Source organism: Gopherus evgoodei, chromosome 21 (genome assembly GCF_007399415.2).
Source record: "Gopherus evgoodei ecotype Sinaloan lineage chromosome 21, rGopEvg1_v1.p, whole genome shotgun sequence".
NCBI lineage: Eukaryota > Metazoa > Chordata > Testudines > Testudinidae > Gopherus > Gopherus evgoodei.
Window position 1 is genome coordinate 7,267,979 of NC_044342.1, and position 20,765 is coordinate 7,288,743.

Here is a 20,765-nt window from a genome sequence, read left to right on the forward strand (position 1 = left end):
ACCTGTACTCCCTGCCCTGGCCCTGCATACAATTTCCCCAGATGTGGTGCTTGGCTCAAAAAAGTTTGCCCACGCCTGATATAGATGTTTTAACTCGGGCTGTGGGACCCTCACCTATCTTCATAGCCTTTCTCCTCCTGGAAAATGCACGATATGTGAATTTGACACAAATCGGTGAATAGTTTTGGACAATTTCTGCCCCTCCCCACTAACCCTCCAGAACTTAGACAACATTCACAAAATAGCCAGAAAAGAAGCTGAGTATCCTACCATTTAGAAAGGAGATGGCTTCTTCTCTGGCTGTATAGTTTTGGTGCCCCAAAAAGTGCATTTTTCAGTGAATTTACCAGTTGCTAAAATTCTTTTGCCCAGCTCTGTTCAGGACCCATCAGTGTTTGGGGTTTTTCGTGATGGAAGAGTTGGGAGCTGGTTCGAGGGTGCTGGGTAGGACGGGGCGAATTAAAAACAATTTAATGGGAATGGTGCAAAAATGTTCATGACTTATGTGTATTCATCCCTGCCTCCACCCACCTTCCAGTCTCCTATCTTGTTTATCTCTGTACAGCCTTTAGCAGGGCTTTATTTGAAACATGCCAGTGTATAAAGTAAGACGTACTGTAAATAGTTTATTTCAATACTTTTTAAGATTAATAAATGGATATATACACACACACACATCTGAGTGTGGAAATTTGCACACTCATATTACTGAGCATGGCTAGAGTATCTGCACTTGCAAATCAGGTTACAGAGAGTGTATCTCCTTAGCCAGCTGTGTAGCTTGTCCCTTTCCAATGGCTGGTGCACATGGAGGATAAAAGCCTACAATTACTATTTCCTGAGGGAATTGCTCCTTTAGCTGAAGTGGGAGTGGATCATGGAAAGGTGCTGCAGGCCCAAGCTCAAGCTCAGATGATGTCCCTGTTATGGATGCATATGCTGGCAGCTGGCGTAATGCTATCATTCTACATTCATAGCTAAAATCTTCAAAGCTACTTACAGATATACTCATCCAATTTCCATTAATTTGAAGGGGCATCCAAAGCTTTGAAAATCTACAACAACACTGCACCTTCTACCTAGGGCAAGATGGGTATTTCCAAAGCTGTTTTAAAGGTGGGGAAACTGAGGCACAAGCAGAGAAATGGTATTGTCACTAAATGAGTCAATGGAAGACCCAGGAATAGAACCTTGGAGGAGTTCTGACTCCCAGCCCTGCCCACTCTGACCTGTCAGCCCCCACTACCCTCAGAGACCTGGGGATAGAACCAGGAGTCCTGGCTCCCCTTCCTCCCACCCCTGCTGTAACCACTAGTTATTACTCCCTTTCCAGAGCCAGGGATAGAACCCAGGAGTCCTGACTGCTGCCACTCTAACCCACTCTGATGCACTTCTGTCCCAGAGCTAGGGGTAGAACCCAGCAGTCCTAAACTCAGGGACACCTTCTGTTTAATGAGGTCACCTGGGATCACCAAGGTTTTGTCCCAGTTCCAGGCCATTTAGCCAGTTGGTCAGCTCCTCCCTGTCATGTACATAGTACCTGGACCCCTGCTGCCCCTGTGCTGGGATCCAGAGTGGTGTCTTTGTTGGGTTGGGCAATTATTGCTCTATATCCCAGCCTGCCACCCCACACCCTGCAGCACAGCACCCCCTTTCCCCCCTACTCCGAGCACCATGCTGGGGTATTGAGGCAGCATGGGCAGAGTGCCCCCTACTAACCTCCCATCCTGCTTCCTGCAGCACAGCGCCCCCTAGCAGTGTAATGGGGCATTGCAGCTCTGCCAGGATCTACGGGGTGCTGTGCTGCTGGGAGCAGGGCAGAGGGCTTAGTAGGGGCGGTCTCTCCTCAGAATGAGCACTGACTCCAGAGCCACCTCGGGGTGCTAAAGGGAGCTGTGCTGGAGTCATGAGAGACCATCTGATGATTGCTTTGGAGGGGCATTAAGTTAGATCCAGTGTCCTCATTAAAGTCTGTTTTCTTTGTGGTTAGCAGCAGGAGGAGAAAATGCAGAAAACACAATTCTTGTTATCATTTATTAATTCACAAAGCTCTGCAGAGCGCCAATTGGTAACTGAGGCCATATCCTCAAAAATACTTAAGTGCCTAACTGAAACCAATGGGAATTAGGCACCTCCATGCCTCTGAGGATATGGGCCTGAGTCTATCTGCATTTCCAATCTTAAATTGCTGTGTAGCCACTTTCCACATGGTCACTGTTGTCCAGTTGCCCCACCCCATGTGAGCCATCCCCATGTGGTGTTCTGTGGGGATGTTACCCAGCTGCTTTGCTCCAGAGTTAGCTGCATCTCAGACTTGGATGAGCCATCCCCAAGTGGTGTTTCTGTATGGATGTTACCCAGCTGCCCCACCCCAGAGTTAGCTGCATCTCACCTTTCGGTGAGCCATCTCCAAGTGGTGTTGCTGTGTGGCTGTTAACCAGATTCCCAGCCCCACACCTGTCTGCATCCCAGCACTGAGATAGCCAACCCTGTGCAGCATTGTTGCACAGCTCTTACCTGGTTGCCCCACCCCAGAGCTGGCTTTACCCCAGCAGGTGCATGAAGCTTTAAGGCCAAGGCACTAAACTGCAGAACAAAAGCAAAGTGGCAAGCCACTCATAGAGGACCTTGAGTCACTTCTCTGCTCTCACCTGCTTGCCCCACAGCTGCCTCATGGCTCCCTTCATCTCTGTGTTCCTTAGGGTGTAGATCAGTGGGTTGAGCACGGGTATCACCACAGTGGCCAACAGCGACACCACCTTGTCAGCAGGGATGGTGGAGAAGGGCCTAGTGTAGATGAAGATGCAGGGTCCAAAAAAGATGGCCACCACCATCAGATGGGCCCTGCAGGTGGACAGGGCCTTGCGCCTGCCCTCAGCAAAGAGGCGCCGCAGGGAGGCCAAGATGACCGCGTAGGAGACCAGCAACACCAGGAAGCAGCCCAGGGAGATGGCCCTGGTGTTGGACACCACCAGGATCTCCATTAGGGACGTGTCAGTGCAGGCAACGCCTAGCAGTGGGGCCACATCACAGAAATAGTGGTCGATGCGGTTGGGGCCACAGTAGGGCAATGTGGCTGCCAGTAGAGTCTGTACCAAAGAGTGGGCCAGGGCCCCCATCCAGGAGCCGGCCACTAACCCGGCGCAGGTGCAGTAGCCCATGATGGTCGTGTAGTACAGAGGCTGGCAGATGGCTACGTAGCGGTCGTAGGCCATGGCGGTGAGGAGGAATATCTCGGTGCAGCCCAAGAAGTGCAGGAAGAAGAGATGGCCCAGACACTCTCCCAAGGGGATGGTGGCATGGCCAGAGAGCAGTCCAAGGGCCATCTGGGGGGTGGTGACTGAGGTGTAGCACAGGTCCACCAGAAAGAGGTTGCCTAGAAGGTAGTACATGGGGGAAGCGGCCAGGCGTGGCTCAGTGCGGATGGTCAGGATAATGGACAGGTTCCCCAGCAGCACGGCTGAGTAGGAGAGGAGGAGAAAGCTGGCCAAAGCCAGGCTAAGGACCTGGGGCTGTGAGAGGCCGAGCAAGACCATCTCACCTACTGCACCTGTGTTGCTATGTCTCAGTGGGTCATTGGATCTGCACAGAGAAAAGAGCAAAATGCCTTGGCTATTGGATGTTGGCCGGTCTCCCTGTTGGCCCAATCATGAGGTCTACAGGGCCTGGCAGGACAGACGATTCCCCTGACCTTTGCTAGGGAACCAACTAGACAGCCTTTGGTAAGAGCACCAGACACCTCAGGGGTGTGACAACCTAGAGACAAAGAGAACTAAACACTGGCAGAAGGTCAGAGCTTAGACAGAGAGATAGTGCTTAGAGAGATAGAGGCTAGATAAAGGAATTGATTGATGGGTAGAGAGATCCTTCATGCATCTATCCATCTGTATACTTCCATCATTCCATCCATCCACCCACATCTACCCAGTTATCTATCTGTTCATCCATCTACATATATCCATTCGTTCATCCGTCTGTATCTATCCATCCATCCATCTGCAGCCATCCAGTCATTCATACACTATTTTCCTTACTTCCTGCATTTAAACTTCACCCTCACCCTTTTAATACAAATATATACACACACAGAGCTAAATTTGGTATCTTACAGAGTGAAATTTACTGAATCCATGGTGCTGAGATGGCAATTTCTTTCCACTGCAGAACTCTGCAATACAGATAAAGATTTTGCTTTTCAGGTATGAATGCTTTAGTAATTAAAGCATTTACAATCCTACATTAATTAATACCAGGGCTTAGTCAACCATGAAGTTGCAGAAGAGCAAATAGCCATCAACACTGACAGATAGATCGATCGATAGATGAACAGCTCCTTAATGCTATCATTGCAGCTATCAATAATGAACAACTAGCAATGATGTGTAGCGAAAAAAAAAAACCTGCGTAATCACTAAAGATTTCAATTGGAGTAACATAAGCTATGGTCTAAATAATAAGATGGATGAACTAGAGTGCCTTGTGATAAAGGAGGATTTTGATATAATAAGCATCACAGAAACCTGGTAGATTGAGAGCAACCAATGGGACACAATCATTCTGGGGTACAAAATATATCAGAAGGATAGAACAGGTCGGGCGGGGGTGGGGGCGGAGGGGGAGTGGCACTATATGTGAAAGAAAATGTAGATTCAAATGAAGTAAAAATCTTAAGTGAATCCACATGTTCCATAGAATCTCTATGGATAGAAATTTCATGCTCTAATAAAAATATAACATTAGGGTTCTATTATTGACCACCTGACCAGGACAGTAATAGTGACGATGAAATGCTAAGGGAAATTAGAGAGGCTATCGAAATTAAGAACCCAATAATAGTGGGGGATTTCAATTATCCCCATATTGACCGGGAACATTTCACTTCAGGAAGGCAGAAATAAAATTTCTCAAAACTTTAAATGACTGCTTCATGGAGCTGCTGGTACTGGAACCCACAAGGGGAGAGACAACTTTAGATTTAATCCTGAGTGGAGCGCAGGAGCTGGTCCAAGAGGTAACTATAGCAGGACCGCTTGCAAATAGTGACCATAACACAATAGCATACAACATTCCTGTGGTGGGAAGAACATCTCAACGGTCCAACACTGTGGCATTTAATTTCAAAAGGGGGGAACTATGCAAAAATGAGAGGGTTAGTTAAACAGAAGTTAAAAGGTACAGTGACTAAAGTGAAATCCCTGCAAGCTGAATCGGCGCTTTTTAAAGACACCATAATAGAGGCCAAACTTTAATGTACACCCCAAATTAAGAAACACAGTAAAAGAACTAAAATAGAGCCACCATGGCTTAACCATCATGTAAAAGAAGCAGTGAGAAATAAAAAGACTTCCTTTAAAAAGTGGATGTCAAATCCTAGTGAGGCAAATAGAAAGGAGCATAAACACTGCCAAATTAAGTGCAAGGGTGTAATAAGAAAAGCCAGAGAGGAGTTTGAAGAACGGCTAGCCAAAAACTCCAAAGGTAATAACAAAATGTTTTTTAAGTCCATCAGAAGCAGGAAGCCTGCTAAACAACCAGTGCGGCCCCTTGATGATCGAGATACAAAAGGAGCGCTTAAAGACGATAAAGTCATTGCGGAGAAAATAAGCGGATTTCTTGCTTCAGTCTTCACGGCTGAGGACGTTAGGGAGATTCCCAAACCTGACCAGGCTTTTGTAGGTGAAAAATCTGAGGAACAGTCACAGATTGAAGTGTCACTAGAGGAAGTTTTGAAATTAATTGATAAATTCAACATTAACAAGTCACTGGGACCAGATGGCATTCACCCAAGAGTTCTGAAAGAACTCAAATGTGAAGTTGCAGAACTATTAACTAAGATTTGTAACCTGTTCTTTAAATCAGCTTCGGTACCCAATATCTATCTATTGTGCTTTAAAAGGGCCAATTTACAATGTGCAAGCAGAATAAAATCCAGACCAATGATTGATCGATCGATCTAATCTATCTATCTATCTATCTATCTATCATGCGTTAAAAAGGCCAGTTGCACAATGCTGAAAATAATCATAAGTCAAATCAGCTGGGAGAAAGAATGAACATAAAAAAATGTGACTGATCACAGGGTATTGTTTAAGAATATTTTACTAAATGCCCAAAAGACCGCAAGCTCACAACTGAAACAGAAGCCCACAGTCATGATAAAATAAGAGCCTGGCTTACAGGGGAAGCACAAGCAACTTTAAAAAAATAATAACTCCCTCACTGAAAAGTAACTATATATAACAAAAATTTTACCTGTTTACTTGGCACAGGTGCAGCTGTTGCTGGAATATGGTGTCCACTTCTGGTGCCAACAAGTTGAGAAAATTGGAGGGGGTTCAGAGAAGAGCCATGAGAATGATCAATGTTTGGAACACATGCCTGAGATACAAGGAAAGAAAGTGAGTGAGTGTGAAAGAGGGGTATGGCGAGACATAGATGCATTTGTATGAGGTTCTACCCTGCAATCTAGTTGCTCCTAGCTTCTCCAGAGGTAAGCAGGCTGGGTGAAGAGAGGAGGGGATTTAACCCATTGTATGCCAGTGGATCTGGTAATATCCTGATGGAAAAAGCAGCCATGGGCTCTTTCCACTGATGTGCAGGCAGAAGATCGTCAAAACAGCACAAGTCAAATTCTCTCTCTCCTGAGGCTGATGCACTGGCTGAGCTATTTCATGTGGGCGAGATTAGCGTGCAGGGATGGACTCTCCCGAAGGTTTGCACACCAGCACTGAGTTTAGAAATGCTGATCACAAACAATAACACACCCTACAGTTCACTAGGGTTTTTAAGATGGATTGTATTATGCTTAATAGAGGAGCAAGACATCTTTGCATTGATCAGATGAGAGGGTATTGACCCAAGGAGGAGAACTGAGGCATCTTGAATCCCAGGCCCCTGCTCTAACCCACTAGACTACACTCTTCTCCAATAGCTGTGCATAGAACCCAGGAGTCCTGACTCCCAGCCCCCTTCCTCTAACCCATTAGATCCTGCTCTTCTCCCACTCCACAGCTGTGGGGACGGAGGGTAGAACCCAGGATTCCTGACTCTCATTCCGTAAGGAGAACTTGAATAGAATAGAAAAGAATTATTAAAGTGTCAAGAGGAATCAGACCCAAAGAGATATGTTTCCTGAAACATAAGTATTGCCTGTCCTATAACAGTGCTTAGTGCTGGGAAGAGGGACTAGAAATCTGGACTCATGGGAGGGAAGTGTGGCCTAGTGGGTGGGGAGGTAGAGTTGATCTAATTTCTCTGTGTCTCATTGTTCCATCTCTGAAATGGGACTAATAATACAACCGGCTGGGAACTTTCGGTTAGTTGGAGTTTCTTACTGTTACTGTAATACAAATATTAATAACAACATTTGAGATGCAAAAACAGAGGACTTGTATGCATTCTTAAGTAATATTTTACTCCTACGTTAAGAATCCTTCATGCTGATGGTCAAAATCCGAAGAGTTGGGTGGCTGAATCTGTAAATCAGAGATCTTTTCTCCAAAGTTTATGTCAGACTTTTGAGTTATACAGCAATGTGTTAGCATCGGTCTGTCACTCAATAGAAGGGGCGTGAAGCAGTGAATCTTTAACAGAGGCAGATTTCCTCCCCTGTGTGTGTCAGATGTCTGACTAAAATATGTGGTGAGAAAAACAACTGAAAAACAACAAAAACACAAGTGAACAAACAGGGTGGGTCCTTGGGGAGGTGGGTGAAAAGAGATGGATCAAGGGCAGGGCCTCAAGATAAGGGGTGGAGTGGGGGAGGGTCTTGGAGCAGAGTGGAGATGGAGCATCCACCAGGAAAAATAAAAGTCAGCATGTTGTGGTCCCGCCAATCTACACAATGGCATCAGGACATTATTTAACACTTGCTTTTGTGACTACTGGATTTTCCAAGGGGCCCAAGGGAACTGAGAGCGGCCAGTGCTAATTTTGGCTGGGAATTTCAAGGAATCATAAGGGATTATATTGAATTTGGACACCTAAATTCCTTTGGCTCCTTGAAAATCCCAGGCATGTGTGAGTTGTTCCAGTCATCCCCTCAAATGGGCCAGGCCTTGCAATGGCCATCACTGGATGCCATCAGCCATTGTGTTGCTGTGACAGACCAACACTATCTCGCAATGTGCTAGACAAACCTATGGAATTAAGACAAACGCTTGTTGACTTAGCTTTAATATCTTCCATTGCATTAAAATACAGTAGTGTGTATGCTGTGGTGGAATTGTGTGTTGCTCTTCTAGGATCTCATGTAATTCCTCTGTTCTCAGCCCTTGGACACCATCCCCGGAGAGGTTCAGATACACTAGTTCAAATTGGACTCTCCAGGGACCAGCAGACAAATAGGATCTTTGGATAACTAGCCTGGTTTTAAACTGGCTCAGGGCCTTCTTCCTGATCCAGCAAATGGACAGGATCCATGGTCCATGGAGGACCCCAATTCTTAGGGTAAGGTTGGAAGGACTGGGTCTACTGATGCTTCATATGCCTGGAAGCTTGTTCTGAGCTGAAGCTGTGATGAACTTGAATCCACAAGGAAACCCCCTGGATGGGATTTGGAAGGATTGCTCCAGCCAAAGCCCCTGATGGAGTCGGGGTGATCTCTGATGAGCTTATAGCATAAGCTTGGGTTCTTTTATTGTTTTTAATATATACATCTCTATCCCAATATAATGAGACCCAATATAACACACATTCGGATGTAACATGGTAAAGCAGAGCTACAGATGGGGGGCGGGAGGCGGGCGCTGCACACTCCAGTGGATCAAAACTAGGAGTTGTTAAAAAAGGTTTACTCAGTTGCCAAAAAAGCCACCATTTCCCATTTTTGAAAGAAGAAAACATTGGTCAAAAGCCTTATCTTGGCTCAGAGGGGCAGTGAAAGTTGCTGTTAAAACAGAAACAAAAATATAAGCATAACAAATGAAAACAGGGCAGTAGATAATGAAGACATATTAGAATTGTCATTACAGTCATCCAGGAGACTCCATCCTCCCTAGAAATCTTTTCCTTCAGGATTGCCTCATCGAAAGCTACCGGTTGGTGCCTTCTGTTCGCCATACACAGCACCTTTTTCTCCACCTTCACAATGAACGTGAGTCTGGCTCTCAGTAGGCGACGTTCTCTACCAATATTGAATGATGGCACTACTGAAATATCCTGCATAATGCGTCGTCTATCAATCAGAAAGTAATCGATTTCAAGGAATGGTCTTTGAAAATCGTCTCATGCCATTTGAAGTCATCATGTATCGGGGTGCTCTACCTCTGATTGAACCGAAACAGCACCCTGAAATTCATCCAGATCTATGATCCCACAAGTGCATGCAAAAATGATGATGTGAATCAAGCAATGTCTCGCCCTGTTAGATAGGACAAAAGTCCATCAAGCTTACATACACAGGCTAGAAAAACCCTTTAGCCTTGCACCAGTACTTCCCCAAGTCCAGTCTTCTTTCCTCAGGTGTTTCCAAGTGTTCTCTTGTGTGGGGAGTGGGCTGCTATGGCGATGTCACTTCCTCCCCTTATAGTTTATTCCATATGGAAGAAATCCCTTGGTTTCAAGCCAATTTCCCAGCCTAGTTTATGGGAAAATATAGATACCAAAATGGAGTTCAGCATCATATGATCTCGTCACATGCCCTTGCCTGCTACCAATGAGTCGTGGCAGGGATTGTCAATAGGCTGACTAAAGCATCCACAGGTGAGGATAAGCTCTTCCATGGTCTATTGTCTTTGTTGCTGGTCCATTAGTACAGTTGTATCTGAAAGGCTAGTAGTGGGTGTTTCCAACTTCACAACATCTTTCGGTAACACACAAAACTTCATAACTTCATGTACAATGACAGCACATACAATCCAACAGGATATTTATGTTCAACAGATCAAGACTTTTAGAATTATATCTCAGAAGGCATCTTTTGTACAAAACATATCATAATTATATGACAATGGTGAATGTGGGGGTGCCAGGGTGTTACTTTGGGGCAGAGTGTCACAGTCCCCCTATGCCTGAGCAGAGAAAGTATTTATACAGGGGTGTCCCAACTCTTGGAAGTGTGGCCAAACCACTGACCTGTGTAATATTCTAATGTAGACCTCCCTCAGTCTCTACTGTTGAAGCTGCTCCACTGTCACTGAAGCAGAAAAACTAGACTAGACTCCAGGTCTCCCATCTCAGAGATGAAGGCCCAAACCACCAAGCTATGAAATCATCCATATTGACAGTTTCTTTCTGGGCCAGTGACTCTTCATTTATTTAGCGCACAGTGGAACAGCTTCAACAGGAGAGCTGTCTATTGAAATATCCCATATCTCAGTGGTTAGCACACTGTCCTGAAAGGTGTGAGACATCCTGGCTCAGATCTTTGTTTTTCCTTTCAAGGAGAGCAGGGAGTTGAACCTTGTTATGAAAACTGGGGCTAAAAATTTATCCTAACTTTGACCATAACTGTAAAAATTATGTGAAAGTTCGTAAGATGTCACAATAACCTATAATAACAAACTCAGATGGGAGAAGATTTGAAAGGGAGACAGAAAGACTGAATTAGTCTAAACAAGAAGCTCTTGTTGATATAATTCACGGACTGCTGAAATCATGCTTGCTAAAAACAAGAGATGTGGAGCTATAAATTACTGAACCAAAATTGGTGTGTTGGATATTAGGTCTAATTGGTGGACAAAATAATAAGGGGATGGGCTATTCCACCCATTGCTCCCCTTTGTGAGCCCTTAAAGAAGGTGGGGGTAAGAAAGAATGGATGCAGGCTACTAGAGCAAGTGTCATCATCATAGTTGCCACCCCTACCATCTTCTGGGACCTTGGGCTTCCTTTGTCGTCATCCTGAGAGATATCTGAACCAGACCAGGACAGAGAAAGGGACACAGATGAGTCCAACGCCTCAACTGGTTCCAGCTGAATCCCACAGGTTGGCTGCAATGAAAGGAAATTAACAGAGCATCAAAAAAAAAAACCCCTCCAGCTCATCTCAACCAACTTCTTTTATTTTACCGAAAAGGACAGTTATTACCATCTTTGATACCATCTGCGAGACTGTCAAACAAGAGGTGTTTTTTTCTTCTATAAGCTCTCTTCAGCTAAAGGGAAAGGGAACAAGAGATGCTGTTAAAATGAAAGCTTTATTTAATACTTTATGCTGAGCATGCCTATTGGATCAGGTCCTGCACACTAAACAGGTCTTTGCTTGCCTATCTTATTACAGTTCACCTATCATACTGGGGCTTATGTGGGAGTTCAATGTCTGAACTCCTAGAGTGAGCCAGGACTGCCCATACCCAGTGGCAGAAATAGAGATGCCTAGGGAAATTTGACCCTGAAAACATAGGCACCAAGCTTTTGGCCACACTTTTGAGTTGCAGTGAATGCTAAAACAAGGATTTAGGTGACTGAATCACATTGTGAGTCACTTAAGCACCTGGATGCTTAACTGTAGATCTTCATGTCTGGAAACTTTAGCCTAAGGAAATTTCCCCAGATAGCAAAAAGAATTTAGCCACCATCTGTTGGCACAGATATAGATCTGCTGACAGAGAAATAAACATCTAGTGAAAGAAACATTTATTCTTTATTATATACATTTAAAAGTGCCAAATGAGGTCAGGAGTCATTCTCCTAGTCATTGTATATACATATTTTATATACTCCAAAAACCTTCTAATCTAAGATTTATCAAAGACGCTTAGGGCAGTTAAGTGCCCAACTGCTATTGAAAATAAATTAGATTTTGTGGATGCATAAATTTTGGGGTCAGAAGGTATCGTTAAAATCCTCTACTTCTGACCAACTTCAAAGCACAAACTAGAGATTTTCACCAAGAAATTCCTTCACTGAGCTTATTACTTGTGGTTAAGATAGAGCATATAACTGTAAAAAGAGCTGAGTGCTTAACTCCCTTAGAGTCCTTAAAAAATACCAGTCCAAATAAATAAGAAAGAAAGGAAAGATGATTGTCTCCATTTTAAAGAAGAGTAAACCAAGGCACAGAAGGTATTTGGGTACTTGGAGGGATTTTCAATAGCATCCGGGTGCCTAAAATTCATTGGTTCAAATGGGTGTTTGGTACTTAGTTACTTTTGAAATCCCACTAGGTGCCTAGATAACTTTACAAATCTGCCTGAGTGACTTGTTCAGAGACACAAAGAGGATCTTCTTCAGATGGATAGAATTTGAGGTAAGGTTTTCAGAGCTTCACTCCAGTACTTTAACCACAACCCCAGGCGTGTTCCTTCTCAGGTTCAAAGCACTGGAAGATATGCTATAGACTTCAATGAAAAGAAAGCTCAAAGCCTTGATGGTGAAATACCACTAACTTTTTCACAAGACCCACTGGGAAACCTTAGAAAGTTACATGATCAAGATTGTTGCCATTTATAATTAGATAGGAGAAAGCACATGAGGATTCTGTAGGAAACAATCCTTCTACTGAGTCAAGAGAACAGGCAAGACACTCAAGGGGGTCTTAACCATCACTTACGTCTGTGGGTCTATAATTTATAAATACTCCTTGGATCAACTTTTTGCAGATTAAGCAGAACAAGTATCCTGCAGCAATCTGTATCATCAGAAAGGTGAGGAGACCAATTAGAACATCTCCAAGACTTGGGCGAATGGACAACCAGCAGAAGGTTTTCAGAAACTGAATTTTTCAAGGTCTGTTTTCTTCTGGAGATCTGCTGCCTCATGGAAAGTGCATGGTGACTGGAGCATGTAGGTAAGTGCATGTCAGAAAGAAATAACTTGTTTAATATCGGAATATGTGACACCCAGCATGAAAACACCTAAGTGCAGAACAGTGTCTATCCTTTCTCTGTGAAAAGAACAGACAGTAGTTAATATTTCATTTATAGTTTCATTGACAAAAAAGTACAACGTGGGATGAAAAATAATAGATTTGAAGAAGTACAAGTGCAGTTCATAATTTTGCAGAGAATATGTATTTAAGAACCCAGTCATGCAAAGACGTATAGGTGCTTTGCTTTACAAACTTTGAAAAATCTGTTTGATTTTCCCATTGATTTATCTGAACATATTTAAAATATTTTATGAATTAATTAGAGCTTATCAAAAATTAGAAAACATTGTGAGGAAATGCATAATTTAAAAGATTTTTGTTAATTCATTTCTTTGTCTTTATGGTGTGATTTTCCATTTTTTACATTTTCAGTGTAATTAAAAATATTCTGTGCATGTGAAAGGATTTTAAAAACATTTTTAAAAGAACAAAGAGGAAATAAATCTCTCTTTCTCAAAAGTAAGATGGAAACAATTTTCACATAGGCAAAGATTAAAATTGTTCCACCTTCATATGAAAAATATTTTAAAAAATTTGAATTTCAAAGACAAAACAAGTTTTGCTTTAGAATTTCAATTAATGTTTAGATTTATTTCTGCAAGGTGTGAAATGGTAAATCCGATTGTACAGATGGCAAAGTGAGGTACCAATGCTGAGAATTTTCAAAGGGAACTAAAGGAATCATAGAAGATTAGGGTTGGAAGAGACCTCAGGGGGTCATCTAGTTGAACCCCCTGCTCAAAGCAGCACCAACACCAACTAAATCATCCCAGCCGGGGTTTTGTCAAGACGGGCCTTAAAAACCTCAAAGGATGGAGATTCCATCACATCCCTAGGTAACCCATAACAATGCTTCACCACCCTCCTAGTGAAATAGTGTTTCCTAACATCCAACCTGACCTCTCCTACTGCAGCTTGAGACCATTGTTCCGTGTTTGTCATCTGCCACCACTGAGAACAGCTGAGCTGCATCCACTTTGGAATCCCCCTTCAGGTATTTGAAGGCTGATATCAAATCCTCCCTCACTCTTCTCTTCTGCAGACTAAACAAGCTTGGTTCCCTCAGCCTTTCCTCATAAGTTATGTGTCCCAACCCCCTAATCATTTTTGTTGCCCTCTGGTGAACTCTCTCCAATTTGTCCACATCCTTTCTGAAGTGGGGGGCCCAAAACTGGATGCAATGTTCCAGATGTGGCCTCACCTCTGCCGAAGAGAGGGGCATAATTACTTCCCTCTATCTGCTGGCAATGATCCTACTAATGCAGCCCAATATGCCGTTAGCCTTCTTGGCAAAAAGGGCACACCCCAAGTCCTTTTCTTCAGAACTGCTGCTTAGTCAGTCAGTCCCCAGTCTGTAGCAGTGCATGGGATTCTTCCATTCTAAGTGCAGGAGTCTGCACTTGTCCTCTTTGAACCTTATCCGATTTCTTTTGGCCCAATCCTCCAATTTGTCTAGGTCACTCTGGACCCTATCCCTACCCTCCAGCGTATCTACCTCTTCACCCAGCTTAGTGTCATCTGCGAAATTTCTGAGGCTGCAATCCATCCCATCAACCAGATAATAAAGATGTTGAACAAAACTGGCCCCAGGACCAACCTCTGGGGCACTCCGCTTGATACCAGCTGCCAACTAGATATCAAGCCATTCATTACTACTTGTTGAGCCTGACAATCTAACCAGTTTTCTGTCTATTTATAGTCCATTCATCCAATCCATTCTTTTTTAACTTGCTGGCAAGAATATTGTAGGAGACTGTATCAAAAGCTTTGCCAAAGTCAAAATATATCACGTCCACTTCTTTCCCCATATCCACAGAGCCAGTTATCTCATCATAGAAGGCAATCAGGTTGGTCAGGAATGACTTGCTCTTGGTGAATCCATGTTGACTGTTCCTGATCATCTTCCTCTCCTCCAAGTGCTTCAGAATGGTTTCCATGAGGATCTGGTCCATGGACTGAGGTGAAGCTGTAGTTTCCTGAGTTTTCTTTCTTCCTTTTTTTAAATATGGGCATGATATTTGTCTTTTTCCAATTGTCTAGGACCTCCCCCGATCACCATGAGTTTTAAAAGATAATGGACAATGGCTCTGCAATCACATCAGCCAATTCCCTCAGCACTCTCAGATGCATTAGACCTGAACCCATGAACTTGTATATGTCCAGCTTTTCTAAATAGTCCTTAACCTGTTCTTTCACCACTGAGGGCTGCTCACTTTCTCTCCATCCTGTGTTGCCCAGGACAACAGTGTCTAAGCTGACTTTGTCTGTGAAGAGCAAGGCAGAAAAAGCACTGAGTACTTCAGCTTTTTTGAAAACATCTGTCATATTGCTCCTGCGCCTTCAATGAGGCTTCTTTAAAATACAGCCAGCTTTCCTGGACTCCTTTCCCCCTTACATTAGCCACCCAGGGGATCCTGCCCAACAGTTCCCTAAGGGATTCAAAGTCTGCTTTTCTGAAATCCAGGGTCCGAATTTTGCTACTCTCCTTTCTTCCTTTGGTGAGGATCCTGAACTCAACCATCTCAGGGTCACTGCTGCCCAGGTTGCCCAGGAATCAGAAATTCATCCATCCATACTGAGGAAAACACCTAAACATTTGTTTAACTTTAGGCATGCACTTTATCTCCTGAATCAAGATGGATTCCAACATGTGCTTGTACATTTTTTGGGGCAGAAAAATTTCAACCAGCCCTGATAAGAAGTTACCATTTCAACAGAAGCTTTAAACCTTTATTTTAAAAGAATCTGTCATTAAGATGGAAAAAAACTGAAACATAGAATATAAACTTTGGGTAGCTGCTGAATTTCCATGATGGATTGATGTAAATTAGGACTGTGCAGCCAGAAGAAATATTGAGCATCAAGTGTTATTATTTAGGTTGTTACATGGGAATATATCTAGAAGTAATAATAATAATAATTAATAATAAACATTAGTGCTTAAGGCTTACTTATGTTCGAAAGAGCTTGATAGACAGAAATGTTCCCTGAACTACAGAATGTGGTCTGAAAACGAAGAGATGGTGGAGCCTATGTTTGGAAACATATGCCTTCTCTCCGCTCCACCATCTTGTATTATCCACATGTTGTTTTCAACTGAGTATATTCACCTTATTTGTTCCTGCATGCAGGTAAAGTGATAAACATGGACAATCAAAGCACTGTGACAGAATTCAGACTCCTGGACCTCTCGAGCTTCCCAGAAATACAGCAGTTACTCTTCATGTGCTTCCTGATTATCTACCTGCTGACCTTGGATGACAACCTCTCCATTTGCTTGGCTATCTGGACGGATACCACTCTCCATACTCCTATGTACTTTTTTCTGGTCAACTTGTCTCTCTTAGACATCTCATACTCTTCTGTCACTCTCCCCAATATGCTAGTGACATTGGTTGCCAAGATTAAATCTCTTTCCTTCTCCAGTTGCATGGCCCAGCTGTATTTTCTCATCTCCTTTGCTGGATCTGAATCTTTTCTTCTTGCCCTGATGGCTTATGACTGCTACATGGTAATATGCCAGCCTTTGCTCTATGCACCCATCATGAACCACAGGACTTGTATGTGCTCTGCCATTGCTATATGGATAGGTGGTTTTGTCTACTCAATGTTACATATGTTCTTCATAGCCAGGCTACCTTTCTGTGGTCCCAATGAAATCAACCATTTCTTCTGTGAGATCCCTCCTTTGATCAAACTGGCCTGCATGGACACCTATTTTAATGAGGTGTTGATTTTTCTGCTCAGTGGATTAGTAGGTGGAAGTTGCTTCCTGTTGATTTCCACATCATATGCTTACAAACTATCCACCATCATGAAAATCCGCTCAACCCAGGGCAGATGCAAAACCTTCTTAACTTGTGCTTCCCACCTCCTCACTGTCCTGCTGTTTTATGGCCCAGGTTTCTTCACCTACCTCCATCCCTCCTCCAGCTACTCCATGGACACTGGGAAAGTGGTCTCTGTGTTTTACACCACGGTCACACCCATGCTGAACCCAATGATCTACAGCCTCAGGAAAAAGGATGTGCAAGCTGCCTTCAAGAAAGCCATGGGAAGGAGTAGGAAATAGCCATGAAGAGGGAGCCAGTTCTTTCTGTGAATGTAACAATGTGTTGCCATAAAAAAAAGTCTTCCTAAATTATTTGGCAGTTGATTGAGCACCAGGATTCAGAGTAGGGATGCAGGGAACTTGACTTTTTCTTCAGTTACCTCAGCTCCAAGTCTGGTGCATTCCCATTTAGCATAGATACCAACCAAAGACATTCCCATCCATTATGGCAGTGTACCTGGCCATTCCCACTCGCCAAAGACATTGATTTATTACAATAATCCCACTCACCCAATCTAAGTGCTTAAAATATTCCCAGCCACCACATCCACAAGAGAGGCACCATTCCATCCATGACTCTGATCTTGTGAGATCATTCTAGACTCATGAGACATTGCTGTGAAAGTTTAGTAGCATATATCTCATGTACTTTGTACTGAAAACACCTTGTAAACTTTCTGATTGTTAAATTATTTCAGTAATAAATTAATTAATTTTGTTTGGTCTGAGCATGTCCACCTCTGACTCACTTCGTGTGGCCAGACACCTAAGCCCCAGTATGATTTATGAACTGAGGGAAGATAGGAGTGTTAGAGGGCTTTCCCTTCACCCCTCCTCTGGTTCTTGTCACGCAGACAGAAAGCAGAAGACCAGAAGTCTGAAGTGCAGGCAATGCAATGTTTATTGGGGTTAGTTCCAAGCAAGCATATCCATAGCTCTACACCTCGGCAGAGTCTGTTTCCCAGTGTTCTGTTCCCAGCTCTGAAACCACAGAGCCTTGCCTGTGTCCCCATTCCCACCTCCTCCTTCTTAGCAGGACCAAATATACCTGAAATGAACACCTACAGTCCCACCCATTTTGTACCCCATGGGAGGGGTGAGAAGTGATATTGTGCTATGGTCAGAGACAGGAATTTTTGGGAAATAAGAAATAAGAAATGGGGGCATAGATGTTAGACTGCTTTCCTTTCCCTTCACCCCTCCCCTGTTTCTTGTCACACAGACGGAATCAGTGTTTATATTAAATTATATACATGTGGAGGCAAAGGAAGAAACAACAAAATGCCTCCAAATGAATAAATCAACTTCACCAGTTTCTCCAGCACAAAGCTTCCGAAATGTAAAGTGAGGCATTGGAGTCAAACTTAATGGACATTAGTCACCTATTAAGTCATCTGCTGAGTCATTGCTGACCTCATTTCCCCAACATACTATGAAGGGATGAGTAAAACCCAGGGCCACCTGGGGGGGGAACAAGTGGGGCAATTTGCCCCAGGCTCCGGGTTCCGCAAGGGCTCCCAAGAGAATGGGTGAGGTTCCCGCCTCGGTCCCTGCTCGACCCTGCCTCCGCCCCTCTCCTGGAGCCTCACTCAGCACATCATATCCAGGAGCATCCATGAACAGCGGTGCAGCATGGCTCCGGCGGGGCCTGAGCTTTGCCCTGCTCAGAGCCGTGTGGTAAGGGGGTAGGGCTGTGAGCTCCAATTGGTTAGAGTTAGGGTTAGCGCTGCACCGCTGTTCAGGGACGCTCCTGGATAGGACACCTTGAGGCTCTGTGTGAGAGGGGAGCTGGGGGTAAGAGGCCGGGGCTAGGAGGGTTGGATAAAGGGCAAGGAGTCTCAGGGACAGTCAGGGAACAGGGAGAGGGCAGAGGTTGGGGTGGCAGTCAGGGGACAGAGAACAGAGGGGTTGGATCGTGGGCGTTCTGGGGATCTGTTAGGACTCAGAGGGGGGGTGGATAGGGGTCGTGGCAGTCAGGGGACAGGGAGCAGGGGTGGGGTCCCGGATGGTGGTTGTGGGGGGGTCTCTGGGGGACGGTGAGGGGGCAAGGAGCAGGATGGATTGGGGATTCTGATGGGGGCAGGCAGTTGAAGGGCAAGAAGTGGGTGGGGTCACATAGGGGGCAGGGTCAGGCTATTTGGGATGCACAGCCTTTCCTACCCTAAAGCTCATTCAGCAGTTTGAGGCTTGCAGAAGAGCCAAGCTGTTAGCATTTCCATTAGGGTTACCATCTTTTTTGCTTCTCAAATACCAAATTATAGTCTATATTTAATTTCAGTGCCATAGCAAGATTCATGTCAGGGAAGGGTAGCTTCATTTAAAATTAGCTACTGGGGGAGGGATCACATGAGAAGAACAATATCCTACACCACCTACCTCCTTCCCAACCCTACCAAGGGAGAGCTTCCCTCCCTTCCCTGCATTCCCTAAGGCTTCAGAGGGGTTAATTCAATGGTTCTCAAACTTCTGTCCTGGTGACCCCTTTCACATAGCAAATCTCTGAGTGTGACCCCCCCCTTATAAATTGAAAACACTTTTTTATATATTTGACACTATTATAAATTCTGGAGGCAAAGCGGGGTTTGAGGTGGAGGCTGACAGCTCGCGACTCCCAGTAATAACCTTGTGACTCCCTGAGGGGTCCTGATCTCCAGTTTGAGAACCCCTGGGTTAATTTAGTTTTAGCACCCTGTGTCCATTCACATGCATGTGCTATTTTGAGCATGTCAGTTTTCACAACATAGGCTCATCCCAGATTCTGGAACAAGCTCAAATGCTCAGTTCGTGGAGTATGTACATTGTCTATACTAAAAACAAACCCACAGTAACAGTCTCCAGTATGTGAGAGACCCCATGGAGCCACTCTCTAGGAAACAGATAAATGCATGGAGATTAAGTCCATTAATGGCTATTAGCCAGGATGGGTAAGGAATGGTGTCCCTAGCCTCTGTCAGAGGGTGGAGAAGGATGGCAGGGGACAGATCATTTGATTCTTACCTGTTAGGTTCACTCTTTCTGGGGCACTTGGCTTTGGCTACTGTCGGTAGACAGGATACTGGGCTGGATGGACCTTTGGTTTGACCCACCCAGTATGGCTGTTCTTATGTTCTAAGCTAAATGAACCCAAAGTTATGGAGACAGATATGAGTCAAGGAAGTCAGCAGAGTATCAGAAACCTGGAAAAATCTCTGACTGGATGGGCTCAGGCATTTGGTCACAAGCTGAGGTGGTTCAAAAGTTTTGGATTTTTTTTAAGCAGAATTTTTTATTGTTTCTTTAAACTATCAAACACAGCAAACAACAAATATTTGGCCACACACTTCTGAAACCCCAAACCATCTTCAGGTTTTGGCAGACTAATTTCAGCTTTTCAATCAAAAAAACACAACAAATTTTGAAGGAAAGCAGACATTGTCCATGATTTTTTTCTGCTTTTTAAAAACCCTTAGTTTTTGATCCAAAAAAAGTTTTGACAGAAAATATTTGTCCAACCCTTTTAATGATCTTTAGTGCCTTTTAGCACTAGCTGATGCTGAGAACCAGTGATACCTTGTAAAGAAGTTTTCTCAAAACTGGGTTTGTGCTGAGATGTGGAAGGTTTATTTTTCCCAGGGCTGCCTGTGGGGGGAGTAAGTGGAGCAATTTGCCCGAGCCCCGCAGGGGCCTCCATGAGAATATAGTATTGTAATTTTTTTTATGGAAGGGGCCCCCGAAATTGCTTTGCCCTAGACCCCCTGAATCCTCTGGGTGGCCCTGGACTGCAATACAGTGACACCATTTTACACCAGCCTAGTTTATGGCTCTATTTATTCACTCATAGCTCTTTTTCTCCAGTTTTATTTACCAAATGCCAAAAACTTAATTAACACACAGTTAATGTTTCTCAGGGTTGCCTCTTGCCCTTCCAGAATATGGAAAGTGGCTAAGCCTAAAACCAGGAAATACAGAGTTAGTGTATCAAAGATTTGATCACCAGGTGTAGGAACAAATATTGGAAGAATCAAGAAAAAATATTCCATCTCATGACTTTTTAGGGACTTTTATTTCATAAGAAACACAAGAACAGCCATACTGGATCAGACCAAAGGTCGACCTAACCCAGTATTCTGTCTTCCGGCAGTG

The 20,765-nt window shown here is 44.0% G+C and overlaps 2 protein-coding genes across 2 annotated transcripts; one reads left to right on the plus strand and one right to left on the minus strand.

Annotated features, from left to right (window-relative positions):
* Positions 1 to 2,633: 2,633 nt before the first annotated feature.
* Positions 2,634 to 9,165, minus strand: LOC115637855 (olfactory receptor 1509-like). Its single transcript, XM_030539457.1, has 4 exons — positions 8,971 to 9,165; positions 6,261 to 6,378; positions 3,817 to 3,831; positions 2,634 to 3,541 (listed from the first exon to the last, which is right to left on the minus strand). The coding sequence occupies exons 1-4, from the start codon at positions 9,163 to 9,165 to the stop codon at positions 2,634 to 2,636; spliced, it is 1,236 nt and encodes a 411-aa protein (XP_030395317.1).
* Positions 9,166 to 15,956: 6,791 nt separating this feature from the next.
* LOC115637856 (olfactory receptor 1019-like) lies at positions 15,957 to 16,883 on the plus strand. The gene has a single exon (XM_030539458.1). The coding sequence runs from the start codon at positions 15,957 to 15,959 to the stop codon at positions 16,881 to 16,883; it is 927 nt and encodes a 308-aa protein (XP_030395318.1).
* Positions 16,884 to 20,765: the final 3,882 nt, after the last annotated feature.